Source organism: Clupea harengus, chromosome 18 (assembly GCF_900700415.2).
Source record: "Clupea harengus chromosome 18, Ch_v2.0.2, whole genome shotgun sequence".
NCBI lineage: Eukaryota > Metazoa > Chordata > Actinopteri > Clupeiformes > Clupeidae > Clupea > Clupea harengus.
In genome coordinates, this window is record NC_045169.1 from 19,946,952 (window position 1) to 19,963,079 (window position 16,128).

General features: G+C 44.4%; 1 protein-coding gene across 4 annotated transcripts in view; it reads right to left on the bottom strand.

The window, feature by feature from the left end:
• LOC105903072 (phospholipid-transporting ATPase ABCA1-like) overlaps positions 1-16,128 on the bottom strand; it is a 221,849-nt gene that overhangs the window by 118,507 nt on the left and 87,214 nt on the right. For all 4 annotated transcript variants that reach the window (XM_031585405.2, XM_031585404.2, XM_031585401.2 and 1 more), the window contains 4 exons: positions 14,039-14,178; positions 12,952-13,089; positions 6,106-6,305; positions 1,680-1,755 (listed from right to left, as the gene is read on the bottom strand). In XM_031585405.2, coding sequence (XP_031441265.1) covers positions 1,680-1,755; positions 6,106-6,305; positions 12,952-13,089; positions 14,039-14,178 — 554 coding nt within the window. The remainder of the gene's footprint in view (positions 1-1,679; positions 1,756-6,105; positions 6,306-12,951; positions 13,090-14,038; positions 14,179-16,128) is intronic.

The following is a 16,128-nucleotide window of genomic DNA, read 5'->3' on the forward strand; positions in this document are numbered from 1 at the left end:
ATGGCAGTTAATTAAAAGGTTATCCTAAAATGCCCCTGACACACCGGCTCCGAGGGAAGGGGGATTTGAGTCATGGCCGGAGGCGACTGTCGCAATTAACCGGAAATCGATCTGTCGCCCCTGGAGACACTGCAGGAACATCACAGTGTCACAGACCCATTACTTTGGTTAGGGGTTCACACGTGTCATTCAAATCGACTCGCTTGGTAAAGTCGACTCGCTTGGTAAAATGTGCAAAACAAGATTTCCATAACACAAACAACATGAACGATAGATTAGACATCGGGTCATTATCCAAATTAGTACAATAGAGTCAGAGACCTAAATTGTAAGTGGCTTCTCCATTTTTGTCATTAGTCATTCCAAAGTCAGCCAGCTCCCCTATGGAAGTCCAGGGCCGGATTTCAAGTAAACCAATAAGGCTGCACATAGGACATGTCCCACTAACCAAGGCTGGACCCCTTCACCATGGCAACCTGCTTTTCCCTATAAGCATGGACACCTTTTCTAAAGGGCCTCACTGATAATCCTTACTCATCTAACCCAGCTGTATGGTCACAGTGAACCATGTGGCCTAATGTTCTGTTTAGGCTGAGATGGTCACAGTGAATTTTGTGGTCCAATGTTCTGTTAAGGCTGAGATGGTCTAATGTTCTGTTCAGGCTGAGATGATCACAGTGAACCTTGTGGCCTAATGCTGTTTAGGCTGAGATGGTCTAAAGTTCAGTTCAGGCTGAGATGATCACAGTGAACCTTGCAGTCTAATGTTCTGTTTAGGCTGAAATGATCACAGTGAACCTTGTGGCCTAATGTTCTGTTTTAGGCTGAGATGGTCTAATGTTCTGTTTAGGCTGAGATGGTCTAAAGTTCAGTTCAGGCTGAGATGATCACAGTGAACCTTGCAGTCTAATGTTCTGTTTAGGCTGAAATGATCACAGTGAACCTTGTGGCCTAATGTTCTGTTTTAGGCTGAGATGGTCTAATGTTCTGTTTAGGCTGAGATGGCCTAATGTTCTGTTCAGGCTGAGATGATCACAGTGGACCTTGTGGTCTTCTGTTTAGTTTGATAGGGAAGCTTCTAGAATGCTTTTTTGTGATGTCTTTTTTCTCATCTTTGAGGGCACCGACAAGGAGAGGTGCTTTAGAAACCACCTCGTCTGATATTGATTTGAGCCTCTCCCAGATAATTACACTCGTTAAACTGGTCATGATCTTTGCCGCAACAACATCCAGGAGGGCTTAACTGTAATTATTTATTTGTAACAAGACCCTTTTTGATGCATTTTCTGTTTAACTGTGAATTTGTACTTTCCACATTCTGCACACAAGACTTTAGACACTGCATGGCGAGTGAGATTTCAATTTTTTTATGGTGGAGACAGACCACACAGAAATACAAACACACACACACACACACACACACACGGACACACACACGGACACGGACACGGACACACACTCAAGCACAATATTCATCAGCTATTTCGTCAGCTATCATCCCATTTGTCAGCTATCATCCCATTTGTCAGCTATCATCCCATTATTGACCACAATACTGAATCAGTGCAGGAATGACCTAGACGAAGTTGTTATACACGTTATAAAAAGTTAATTATCGCTTTATAAACATTTTATAAATGTTATGAATGCAATGTATCATGCTAAAGTGGTCATCATACCTGGGGGATCTGAACAGCTTGAGCTTTGACTGCCGATGCCATCATCCAATGAATCACTCTGAGAATCCTTTGAGTTCTGTGGGGATCAAATAAAACATACCTTAAAGACCTATTATGCGAGAAGTGGTATTTTCTGCTACTGAGCTCCCCCTAAAGTTGCGGAATGTAGTTAACTTCGACACCTCTGTCGTAAATATAAATCGCGCTTTGCCCTAATGGACAGTGGTACACGTGTATTTGTTAACTAGCTGAAGGATATGGAACCGGCAAAGACAACGCCAGAAGCCAAAGAAGCATGTCGACTAACAAGGTAGAGTAATATGACAAGACTTTACACAAATATGACTCTGCATCGAAGATGAACACTAACATAACCAAAAGAATAACAAAACCACAATGAAAATGTTTTGTTTCACTGAAATACTACAGCCTATATTTGTTTTCTTAGCGTTTGAATGTGGAGTATGTGTAATCTAATAAAACTTTGAAGGCTTATTTGGCATGAGATTGACGAAGACTGACTTGAAGACTTTTTGGCGTGAGATGAATTTGTCTGGATACGAGACGGGACTGAGATAGATGGCTACTAGATAGAAAAACTACAAATCTCTGTGACACAGGGGTTATACCAATAAGGTTACAGCTTACGTTGGATTCTTCAATAAATAACATTGGCAGGGATGAAAAGTGGCAAAACAGAAAGAAGGCCAGCTCGATATCTGACTTGCATCAGACTTTTGTGTCATTTAATTTCATCTCGTCAACTAGTAAAAGCCAGTCCGAGACCGACTCTTGTTCTTGTTACTCTCTTTTTCTCTTCCTCACTTCCTCCGACAACATCTTCTCCGGTTTCTCTGTCGCCTCTGCCATGCTGTCCACACAAAGAATACTGTGCTAGATTCTTCTTATAGCTAGCAGAAGGGTCTAGTTGTAGTTCTGTGAGGTGGTGCCATAAAGCATTACGTGTTTCTTGCAAAAGGTGTCACACCCTGTCCACCCAAGTTGCATAGTGCAATGCCAGGCGTACAGGGCATGCTGTGGCAGTGGCACAGACACGATTCTCTTTATTACAAGTCAGTGTACCACCAAAATTAATTAAGGGCTGTTATTTTAAGGTAAAATGGATACATAATGTTGCTTTAACACCTCAGAGTTTAATTATACACAAGCTTGGTGAGCAGGTTTATGTTTTCAACACATCCTTGGCCTATAGAGCTTCATTATACTTACTCAGGAAATCAGTGAATCAAGCCATGAGTTATCAAACATACTGCATGTGTGAACGTGTCTGTGATTCTATCCCTATTACACACACACACACACACACACACACACACACACACACACACACACACACACACACACACACACACACACACACACACACACACACACACACACACACACACACACACACACAAAAATGTACACAGGCAGACAGGTGGGGAAAAAACACACACACACACGAACGCAGGCAGACACGCACATTCACATACACACACACTCAAAAATGTATGCAGGCAGACAGGCACGCGCGCGCACGCACGCACGCACGCACGCACACACACACACACACACACACACACACACACACACACACACACACACACACACACATACACATACAGAGAAAGTCTCACTTTCAGCTGCCTCTCTTATTTATCTGTTTCTGCATTGACTCAGCCCCTCTGGATGAGGCCCTGTAGATGAATGATAATTGGTCCAGGCCCACAGGCTCCTGTGCATCGTCTCTCATTTGCTCTCATCGATTCCAGCAGCGTAGGCCCGGCCTCGCTAACACTCACACCAGCATCTCTCATCCCTCGCTCTTTCTCTCTCTCTCTCTCTTTCTCTCTCTCCCTCTCTTTCATTCTCGCTCCATTTCTCCTCTCTTTCACACTGTGTCTCTCTCCCTCTGTTTCTCCCTCTCCCTCCTACCATGTCTCTCTCTCTCTCTCACTGTCTCTACCACTGTTTCCTTTTTCTTTCTTTCTCTCTCTCCTTTTCTCTCATCATGTCTCTGTCTCCCCTGCCCTCATCTCTGTCCTCTTCTCCCCCTTTTCCTCCTTTTCTCTCACTCTTCTCTTTCCTCATCTCACTCTGTCTCCTTTTCTTTCCTTGTCTCTCTCTCCTTGTTGCTTCTTTTCTCTCCGTTTTCTTTTCTCTCCTCGTATTCTCTCCTCCTTTTTTCTTGCCCTCCGCACTGTATGCCAATTAGTATCGGCCACAGCAGTGAGGCGTTCGCTTAGCCTCACACTGTGAAAGAGAAACAGAGAGAGAGAGAGAGGGAGAACTGATCATTACAGTAGGGAGGGGGAGGGGGGGGGGGGGTAAGCCTGGGCAAGGCTAAACGCTTAGCAACACTCACACAGCCACGAGTTAAAAAGGAAAAACATTAGCGCTGGACAAACAATGTCTCATTAAGGCGTTTGGCCAAGGGGCATCCCGAAGCTTTGTGTGGGCTTATCGGCATGGCTGGGGTTGGGGTTGGGGTTGGGGGTGGGGTGGGGGTGGGGGTGGGGCGGGCTCTGTGTCAGGGACCTCCAGCAGCGTACTTTCCCTGCTGATGGAGACTTCTGCTGAGTTTGTCTTTGTGCTTGAACAACTTCATTTGGCCATTATCTATATGGTGTTTTCCATAACCACCACCGCCATGCTGGTGTAAAAACCATGTGCCTATGTAGAGGTCAGACCATAGCTGGAAATAGCAGCGATCCTAACAGCTTAACCCTGAGGCAGGAGCAGTCTCTCAGTGATATCCTTAAAGCAACACTATGCAACAATTTGCCTCTTGCTGAGGTATATGTCTCTAGGACACTAGTTTTGGGATCATCTTCAAGTTCATTTTGATGATATACGATCATGTAAAGGACAGGTGAAAACCCGTGACCTCCCCACCAGCCATCCAGGAAATGCACAAAGTAGTTCTGTGTTCTGGGCTGGAACACCCTAATGACAATCTAAGAAAAGCTTTCACAACACGACATTGCCAACTATATCGCCCACAGACCCCAGTGAGCATGTTAGCAAGGTTTTATCGATGGTGGTGGTGGTTGCTGGTGGTGTCTGCAAGGTTTTTTGCATGCTGTTTAGGTCGTAGTAGTAACGTAATAAAAACTGCTTAATAGTTTTAGACAAAAAAACTGCTCACTGCTGCTTTTGATCATGCCTAGGGAAGATATGTAAGGACATATAACAACAGACTAGGCCAACAGGCAGTCAAGTAACTACATGAAAGCACTTGAATTGTTTACATTAGCACCGTTATACCAGTGGCCTAAATTAGCTTTTTGACGCTGCCCCAGTTGGACGCTAGGGTCTACCCATTACCGATGGATGTCTGGATAGTGAGGGAGGGCTTCAGAAACACACCTGGTGAAAGGATGTGGATTGGGACGTTTTTTTTTTTCGATGCATGAAAACAACTGAAATCCACCAGCACTTTGCTCCTGATGTAACGCAACAGCTTAAAGATCCCCCAGTACCCCTCTGGCAACCATGAACATCCAGAGCATTCATCACTGACGACCAAAAAAAACTGATGTTAAATATTCAGGTGTGGTGATGTAACATGGTTCATGGTGGAGTAATTTCTCATTTCTCCAGAGTCACTTGCAACCGCTTTCAACTGATTCTTCTTCTTTCTTTTTTTTTTCAAAAGCATGTAATGGAAAATGATAAAATTGCCACTGCAATTCTTAAGAGTCCCGCTTTAGGTGTCTTAACAGCATTAGACATCAAATGTGCCAAGACGAGAGGAGAAAAAGAAAAGAAATCTGTTGCGCGTCAAAGCGAAACGCCACATCCATTATTCCTACTTGTATAAATAGATGAACTTCTGATCCAAATTATTTCTACATGACGAAACACAACAAAGAACATGAAGAAACATGAACTCAACCCTGCAACCGGATGAGCAACAGGATGCGTGACGCATAAACCACACCTTTAACGCCGGAAAAATTAAATATCAAATATATATGCAGCTGCTGGAGAGGATTGGATGTACCACTCTCACAGATTGACAGGCCGGTGTTCTAAATTAGCTCGTCGTTGACGGATCACAGTGGACAGTTTACAGACTATAAGCCCACAAAGGGGAAACTGAACCAAGATATCGTCTGGCTACTGGGGTTTAAGGTGGATAGAGAGTGAAGATGAGGAGTAGGTGTGAAGTATCACTCAGACCTGATTGACTCCGGCCCCTCTGAGGTCTCCTAGACATAAAATATCACTCAAACATGATTACCATTGACCTCAGCCCTCTTCAAGGTCAACTCGTAATCTGCAAAAACTAAATTTGTGCATCTACTGTCAATTCCCAGATTATAATCCCAGAAAAAAAACAACAACAAAAAAGAAGTTAGACAGAGGGCTGAAGCTGAGGAGGAGGCATGAAATAAAACACCCCTGAACCCAGACTGACCTGATTGACGGCGGGCCTCTGGGCGGCCATCTTGTCCTCGGTGGAGCGCACCAGGGTGAGGTAGTAGCCGCTGCCGAAACACTTCTTCAGGAAGAGGGAGGAGCCGCAGCAGCACATGCGGCCGTGGGAGATGATGGCGATGCGGTCGCCAAGGATATCAGCCTCGTCCATGTGGTGGGTGGACAAGATGATGGTCCGACCTGGGACACACACACACACACACACACACAAACACACTGATGGTAAACTAGGCACGGCTGCTTCAAACACACACACAGACACACACACACACACACCACCATATAATATGTCAAGCACATACAGTACATACATACAGGCACACTGACACTACATCTTAAACTCAGACACAAAAACACACACTGACACATACAGATACACACCACACACACACACACACACACACACACACACCAGGGTAATTGAGTCAATGGCATCAATAGGGTGCCCATTGTGGATGGTGGCAGAAGAGACACTGGCATGCTACAATGGTATACACGGCTGGCAGAAGAGACACTGGCATGCTACAATGGTATACACGGCTGGCAGATGGCCCCATGTGAATAGTCCTGAGTGGCTTCAAGTGTGGCTTTGAATCCAAACCCCAAAAGAAAAATCACACCTTGTGTATGTGTGTGTGTGTGAGTGTGTGTATGTGAGAGAGAGAGTCTGTGTTTGAGTCTCTCTCTCTGTGTGTGTGTGTGTGTGTGTGTGTGTGTACATGTCTGTATGTCTGTACATGCCTGTATGTGTCTGTGTCTGTGTCTATGTTTGTTCAATTGTGAAAGTGTATGCTTATCCTCATTTGATCAGCCTAAAAACCAAATGTGTACCAACATGTCAGACAACATGTCGGAGAGAGAGAGAGAATGAGAGAGAGAGGGAGAGAGAGAGAGAGAGAGAGAGAGAATGAGAGGGAGATAGAGAGTGAGAGAGAATGAGAGGGAGAGAGAGAGAGTGAGAGAGAGAGAGAAAATGAGAGAGAGAGGGAGAGAGAGAGAGAAAGAATGAGAGAGAGAGGGAGAGAGAGAGAGAGAGAGAGAAAGCCAGGGGCCACTGAGTTCTTCTGGGCATCCAGCTGCCGCCTCAGCTAGTTCCTGTGCATCCAGGCCACCCATGGTGAGCCTGTGCTCTGCCTTTTAGCCTGATTAGTCAGAGAGATGGAGTTAGCCCGCTACCCTAGCCCTCCCTGGGAGACTGCCGCTGATTAGCTGGAGCAAAAGAGAGGATATAGAGGGGAAAAAAGAGGGAGATGAATTAAATAAATAAATAAATAAATAAATAAATAGGAAAAGGTCAGAGGTGTCTGCTGAGACAGGAGGGTTTTGCTGATAGAGAAAAAAAGAAAGAGAGAAAGAGAGACAGCAAGAAGGTGAAGAGATAAACAGAAAGTGATAGAGTGAGAGGGAGAGAGATTGATAGAGAGCATGAGAGAGGAAGATGGAGAGAGGGAGGGAGGGAGAACAAGAAGGGAGAAACAGGGGTAAAGGTAGACAGAGAGAGAAACAGAGAAAGAGAGCGAGAAAGAGAGAGATAGAGATAGACAGAGTGAGAGAGAGGGATAGATATGGTGGAGAAAGAAAGAGCGAGTCCCAGTGTGAAGTCCCTGTTAATGACCTCTAAGGGATAAACTGGCCCGTGGGGATCCGTCACTAAGCAGCTCTCTCCAATCCACCCCTCTCTCTCTCTCTTTTCACCTCACACCCTCTCTATCTGTCTCTTCCCATTCCTTCCTGTCCTCCTCTCCCTCTCTCTCTCCTCCCCTCACACGCTCTCTCTCCGTCTCTTCCCAATCCTTCCTGTCCTCCTCTCCCTCTCCCTCTCTCTTCCCCTCACACGCTCTCTCTCCGTCTCTTCCCATTCCTTCCTGTCCTCCTCTCCCTTTCTCTCCCTACCCCTCTGTTTTTCTTTTGCCTCTTTATTGCCATTCTTGTCCCCTTTTTCTCTCTCTCTATTTCTGTCTTTCTGTCTGCTGCACTCCCTTCCTTTCCCTCTCTAGCCCTCTTTTTCTTTTGATTCCCTTTTTCATCCCTCTTTTCTCTCTCTCTCCCTCTCTCCCTCCCTCTCTCCCCCACTCCCATCTCTCCCATGTCAACTCTCTTAATCCCTCCTCCTCTCTCTCTCTCTCTCTCTCTCTCTCTCTCTAGTCCTTCTCTCCCTCTCAACCTTCTCCTCTGTCTCTCTCTCTCCTCCCCTCCTCCTCCCACTCCCCATCTTGCTGTCCTTGATACAGTGTCACCTCATCCCTCACAGCGCACACAAAAACACATGCGGATAAGATATCCAGTAAGCATTGAATCCCCATGTTCAGACAGCTTTGCATTGAAAGAATGAGGGCTTACACGGTCCATCTGGAAACAAGAGGCATGGGAGTCTGGGAGGGGAGAGGGATGGGGGAAGGACAGGGGTGTGAGCTGCTTTGGCAGGAGAGGTCTGATGGTCTGACTGCCCCCGACACAACTCATCGAAACCACATAGAGCAGCCAAGCTCGCGGTTGATTTTGCCTGCCATTTCCAGGACTTATGAAAGCCCAAAAACAGAGCAAATACATCATCCAGAACCTGCAGGGAGGACTGTGTTGTTTGGTCGGTACGAGAGCAAAAAAAAAGCACACAGCGCTACGGTGATTTATGATATGTTGGAGCGTATTATGGGGCAATGTGATAGATCAAAGTGCCGGAAAATGCTGAAAAAAAAAATAGGAACTATATGCAAGGAGAGATAAAGGTGTGTGAGTCAGACCAGGGGTTTTGCACAGGGTTACACGGGGCGTAAGCAACGATGTGGATATTTGCAAAGTTAGCCAAAGAGACCGTCTGCTTTGCTTTGATAGCAGGGTGAGTGATTTTCCAGTAAGGGTGAAGTAAGTCAAACACACACGCGCACACACACAAACACACACACACACAGACATACATACATAGTCATACACATTCACACACACACTCACACACACACACACACACACACACACACACACACACACACACACACACACACACACACACACACACACACACACACACACACACACACACACACACACCATACACACACACACACAAAAAATAGCAGGACACATCCTATTAACTTCCTGACTCAGTGTGTATGATTCCTTTCCCCTCCTCCCGTGGTGCACTTTGGAAGTTTTTATGCATACGAACAACAGCCCTGATGGAGTCGCCTGTGATTTGAGCGTCTGTGACAGGTCCCTTTATGTAACCACTTTAACCATGAATGCTGCATTAATGTGCAGCAAACACGGCATTTAAAATCAACAAGCTTGTCTTAAATAATCAGGGGGAGGGAGAGAGCTTGGGGAAACACACAAACACACACAAACACACACACACACACCAACACACACACACACACACACAAACGGCAACAGTAGCAGCATTTATAATCAACAAGGTCGTCTTAAATGTCTTAAATAATCTGAAGGAGTGAGCTGGAGAAAAGACGCACACAAGATTTTCATGGTCTAATAACTGTCTCAGAAAATATCACGGTTTCACAGTATACGGTATATGGTATTTCACAACTATTATTAGTAGTATTATCACTTACAATGACCTATAAAGGAATGAAAACTGAAGGTTTTTTTCTCTTCAATTTACTTATATCAGCCCCCTGAGCTGGGGAAGTTTATGGGGTCAGGTCAGGGTCAGTGTGTGTCTGTTTCTGTCTCTGCAAATCAGAGATTACCGCACAGACAAGAGGACGCAGATGAAGCCGAGATGTGGAAAATGATTTTGATAGCACATTTTATGATTGACGTTTAAACGTTCACACAGTTTTTCAGTTATAAACGGAACACACACTTTGATTTGCACACATCTGGAAGGTGTTCTTGAAGACACGTACGCACGCATGCACACACACACATGCACACACACACAGACACACACACACACACACCGATCTGCACGGAAGGAAGGTGTTCTTGAAGATGGCCGAACATGTTTGATGTGTTTCATCCTTTGGCAGCAACTCCCCCCCCAATACCGGTAATAAAAAATGTACACAGTATGATAACCATCAATGTTCATACTATGGTATATCATGATACCCTAATACAAACACACACACATACATACACACAAACACACACCCGCACACACACACACCTGTGCGCGCACACACACATACAGAAACACCCACTCGCGCGCACACACACACAAACACACACACAGACATTCACCTGCGCACATTCACACAGTGACACAGTAAGTGACTTCATCAGTAAGAGAAAATACTACAATTAAAAAAACGAATTAAAAAATGTGTGGTCATTTGTTTTAATCAAACTGTTGATTCAACTATTTATACATTTGCAAATGAAGGCATATTATCATTTATTATATTTTTTTGGCAATGAGAACAGTCACTGCTTGAAGGGCCTTTGCAAACAAACACCATTCATGTGACATATACCCATCTTCATCCAACAGACACCGTCTTATTCTTCAGGCTTGCCTGTCAAATGCTCTCTCCTCTGGAAAACTCCATGGTTTAAAGACAAATACCTACTTCTAACCAAAATAACCACAACAATGTGCAATGACAATAAATTCATCCATCCATCCATCCATCCAATATGTGTCAGACATAAACATCTATCTATTGTATCTGGCTGATTGTCCTCTAGGAAGATGAAATGTCACACAGGCTTTACTGGATAAATAACAATAACAATAATGGCATTTATACATTTTTGTGTCTTTTTAAGGGCGTGCCCATAACAGCGGCAGCAGCTTTTTTCAATAGTTTACAATGAGGAGGGAGCATCTGCACCCAGCGACTGCACCCAGCGACTGCACCCAGCGTCTGCACCCAGCGCCTGCCTGCACCCAGCGTATGCACTTAGCGTCTGCAGTCGCTTCGAGCTGAAAACCTCTGAACTTCTTTGAGAGGCGCTGGTTATGATGCTAGTCCTACAAGGGCGGTGGTGATATGTTGTCAAGGCGTTGTTGTCATAGAAACAAACAAAGCAGAGAAGGAGTGATTCTGTGATTAGGGGCCGAGCTGAAGTGGTCCCCCGTGCCCTGTCAGCGTCTTCCTGCCCGAGACTAAACGCTATATGGACACACGCCCTTAGAGTTAAAATGGATCATTTAACAATCTCCCATTTCATTAAATTCTTATCTGAAATATTTTTTTCGTCACCTAAAGCCGCCAGAATCTCATTCACAGTTTACCATAAAATCATTGTGATTGATTAGTGTCTGAATGATCCCGCTGAATGACATGAAGATGAGACCTGTCTGCTATCACGACAGCAGGGGAAAGTAGGCCAAAAATATCTTGTTTCCATTTCAATGAATCAAGAGTGATATTGAGTTTCTAAATTGTCTTTTTCACTCTAAATTTTAATTTACCCATGCAATCCATGGATCCATCTGTGCATCTATCATAAAACCATAAAACATCAATTTTTCTACTCATTACATTATATATACACAGTATGTATTTTTATACTACAGTCAAGGAAAAAAACAACTAATGATCTGTCTGTAGGTGTATGGTTTTCAGGTATTTGAACACAAATACAGGCTGTAAATAACCTATAGCAAAAGCACACCTAGCAAATACACAGCTAGCAAAAAACACAGCTAGCATTTGGGAAAGCCCTTTTAACGATTCGCAGGCCAACAAAAAACAAAACGGAACCAAAACAAAAAACAGAAAGACTGTTTCAGATACTTTACCTTCTGATTGTATAACAGACAGGATTGACACGACAACAGTCTGCGAGAAGCACAGATGCATTTGTAGGTCCTCAAAGAAGATGAGAATGATTTTCTTTCCGAAAAGACAGGGAGGTGGGGGGCGGCGGTGGTGTGAGCTGAAGGGACTTAATTAGTGAGCGCTTCGCTAATGGATCTGCAGCAGCTAAGAAACGCCGCCCTGCGCACATTAAACATTTGGATGTGTCGCGGAAATGTGTTATTATAATGTCCGCTTTGCGCAGTGGTTCACTGGCAGATCAGGCAAACAGATCAATTGTCTGTGCTGAGGAGTGACAAGCCATTGAATAGTCGGAGATTAACAAGAGTGCTAAATGTTTTTTTTTTTTTTGTGAAACGCCTGACGGAACACATCGTTATGGCTGTCATTGCTGTTTCTTTCTTCACAGGGAGACATTCTGAAGACAAGTGGGAGATGTGTCGGCATGACGACACTCCGACAAGAACGGAAAAGTATATTGGAGTTGTGATAATGAGCGATAGAATGAGCAGCGGAGAGAGAGAGAGAGAGAGAGAGAGAGAGAAGGATTGTTACATTCAGACGAACACAAAGTCTGTGGCTTTTATTGTTTTGTTTTTTTCACCCTTTGCAATTTCCTTTGCTCTACTTCACTGTAAAATCAAATAAAAAAAAAATTGTCTAGAGAGAGTGTTGTTTTTTCTCGCTCTTCACGGGGTGAAGTTCTGACGAGAGCCAGCCATTCTGACCATTTCATCTTTCTGCTTCAGAGAGACCAGACGGAAATTCTTCAAGTTCTTCAAGTTAGAGTTTTATTCCCTCATCACAATGTTATCACTTACACACATTCCAGCCAGAAGCACACACACACACACACACATTTCGTTTCTCTTTTACTGAGGCACATATGTAACATACACAGACCCAGACATAAGCTCTCTCTCTTTCACACACACACACACACACATACACACACACACAGCATGCAAGGAAATATGAAATACCCACAAACACACACATGCTCACTTCCACACACACACACACACACACACACACACACACACACACACACACACACACACACACACACACACACACACACACACACACACACAGACCTTGTTTGTACTTCAGGAGGAGTTCCCAGATCCCTCTCCGGGCGTATGGGTCCACTCCAGCGGTGGGCTCATCCAGAATCACGATGTTGGATCCACCCACAAACGCTATGGCAACAGATAGCTTTCTCTGCATCCCACCTACAGAAAGACAGAAAGAGGGGAGAGAGGGACAGAGGGAGAGAGAGATGGAGAAGGGGACAGAGAGATGTACACAGGTAGAGAGAGAGAGAAAGATGGAGGGAGAAAAGTGAGATATAGATGAAACACCATGCATAAAGGTCCCTTCACACTGTCCAATCATACTCCAAGAGAAAGGCCAACATTTCCCACAAGGCCAATTTTGTATGTTGTTTGTTTGTTGGCGATGTTTGGACAGTGGAAACTAACCTTCACACCTCACACACCTTTAGTAAGCGCTGTATAAAGCACCCTGTGAGTAGCTGATGATATCTAATCTCTGTAGAAAACACTGGGCCTTGGATAAACACAACAGGCTTTAGTAATTTGGGAATTAAGAGGCCGTAAGCCTCTCCCAAATATTTAGTTGTGTGCCTCTGGCCGAGGATAAACGGCTGCCCAGGCATACCAATCGGTATTGGCTTGCCTGTATTCAGAGCAGAGCCATATACACACCAGACAATAAAACTTCCGTCCTCAATCATTTTACCCCTTGCATTCATAGAGCCATGATTTTCAAATGGTTTGCAGGTGCCACCTGATGTCAACAACATCAATTACCCACACCGGTGCAGCGGTAGGGAACGCAAATACAGCAGACGTGCTATTCTGCACATTCAGAATACACACACACACACACACACACACACACACACACACACACACACACACACACACACACACACACACACACATACACACACACACACATTCAGAATACAGTCCATTTCAGTACAAATATAAACTCTATGTGGTTATGTTGTGCAATTAAAAATCCCAGTCTCAAACTAATTCACAGAGCCCAAGCCCTAAAGCTCTAAGAACAGACACAATGATGACAATGGCTAATGGCTTCACAACACCTCAAAGAAGATGGCGATCATCGTTAAGACAACAACTCTGAGCTCACCGGACAAGTTCTTCGCCAGCTCCTTCCTCTTGTGTGGCAGGCCGACGTCTTGAATCATCTGGTCGATCTCGATGTCCACCTCTTTCTTGCTCCGTCCCTTCAAGCGGGCGTAGAAGTAGATGTGCTCCTCCACGGTCAGGCTGAGCCCAGAACAGACAAACCGTACGGGTGAGCAACAAAACAAATCTGGCTAAACACATCTTTGTTCCAGAGGTGAATCTGTACATTTAAGTCACAGAGGGCTAACTGCTAACTATTACACCCACTATGAACTGCTCATAGAATGAAGCTGTAGCAAAACATTAGGGCTGTGTATTGGCGAGAATATGGCAATACTATACGTATCATGATACAGTTTATGATTCTATTTATTGCAATACGGAGAGCAGGGCGATGTTATTCTTTATTTGTATTTATTTTATCTAATTTTAGCAGTGCACCCTTACACTTTATGTCTCAGCTCCCGTTGTTAAATTGGAGTGGAAGGGTCAAATGGCTGAAGGCAGATTACAACAGGGATATCTAGCAGTCTACGGTTTAAACACAACACAAAGTCAACCGCTGTCTGCCATAAATCTTTGCGTGTAAACTTTGAATGAAAAATCGATCCAGTGTTTTTGAGAATCGATACAGTAAGCATAATATTGTGCTATCAATGTTTTTTAGACCCTTGTAAAACATACTGCAGATGCACACAAACATGCAGCCGTCTTAGACCTAATGGATAAAATGCTCCAAGCAACCCACTATGTCAATTCCTAATCAATGAATTTAGGTAACTTACACACACAAAATCAACTATTCCTAATCAATATTTTTGTGTGAAATAAGATGCACTGGAGGCTTATGTTAGTATAATGACCCAAAGTGCACTGAATTTACAGTTGACTAAACAATAAATATGTATATGGAGGAGAGCATCTGGTCATAATGAAATTGCAAAGTGTGACCGTTCTGTCCTAGCACTGTTAAACACACACAGAGACACACAGACAGACACACACACACACACACACACACACAAAGGCGCAGCGGCCTTGTCAGACTCTTGTCAAACATCTGTATCGGTGTTATCCAGTCCCTGTGCCAAATCTATTGGGTCTGCAGTTCACTGGCGTGACAAACCGACCCTGACAAATGCACTACATATCCAGAAAAACACCATCTGGATTTGTTGTGACTTGTGGCCTGCTCGGAGGAGGAATGTCAGTGTGTATGCGTGTGTCAGGATGGTTTCTCTCCCTTCGGGCTATGGGGGGGGGGGGGGGGGGGGGGGGGGGGGGGGGGGGGGGGGGGGGGGCAGACCATGGGGAAGATGTGGGGCGGCTGGGGTTAAATGTGAAACTACCCTGAGTGTTTAAATATTAATGCAAGCAACTTGGAGCGTGCAGCTGTAACCGTGATGCAAGAGTTGAGCTGCCCCAACTCATTACTCTTAGTGGGGACACAGACACAGACACACACACACACACACACACACACACACACACACACACACACACACACACACAGAACCGCATCACTGAGTCAGCGCCACAGCCACATAAACAACAACGACGAAGATGATGATGATAATGGTGACGAAGGGTATTATGATGATGTAAACACTAGCAAGAGATGTTGCCCCCTAGATGATATAGTGCTAACTTCCTCTAAAACGCAGCCCCGTAAAACCAGAGAGGCGCTATGATGCTGTTCTGCACTTGGCATTCAACTGCCCCCCCCCCATCACACATCTTAACTTTTGATTGCCTCAGACTGAAAGAAATGTTGTGATTGTGTGGATACTTCATAGTTCTTCATAGAGGGCTAACATTCATATTTCCAATGCCATGCTTTCAATAAGTGGCAATGGAAATATGGCACAGCAATAATGCTAATAATAAAAGCGGTGGAAGAAAATTGGCCATAATGGCAAATAAAGCCATGGATTAAAAAAAAAAGTCAGTCTCCTTGGAACTCTATGAAAAATAAATGAATAAATAAAAAGTTTTCTTTGATGGACCAGACTCGGTTGTCAAAAGGATTGAGCTTATTAAGACCAGGATCAAACAAACAACAGAGAAAATCATCACTATTTCTCAAACTCC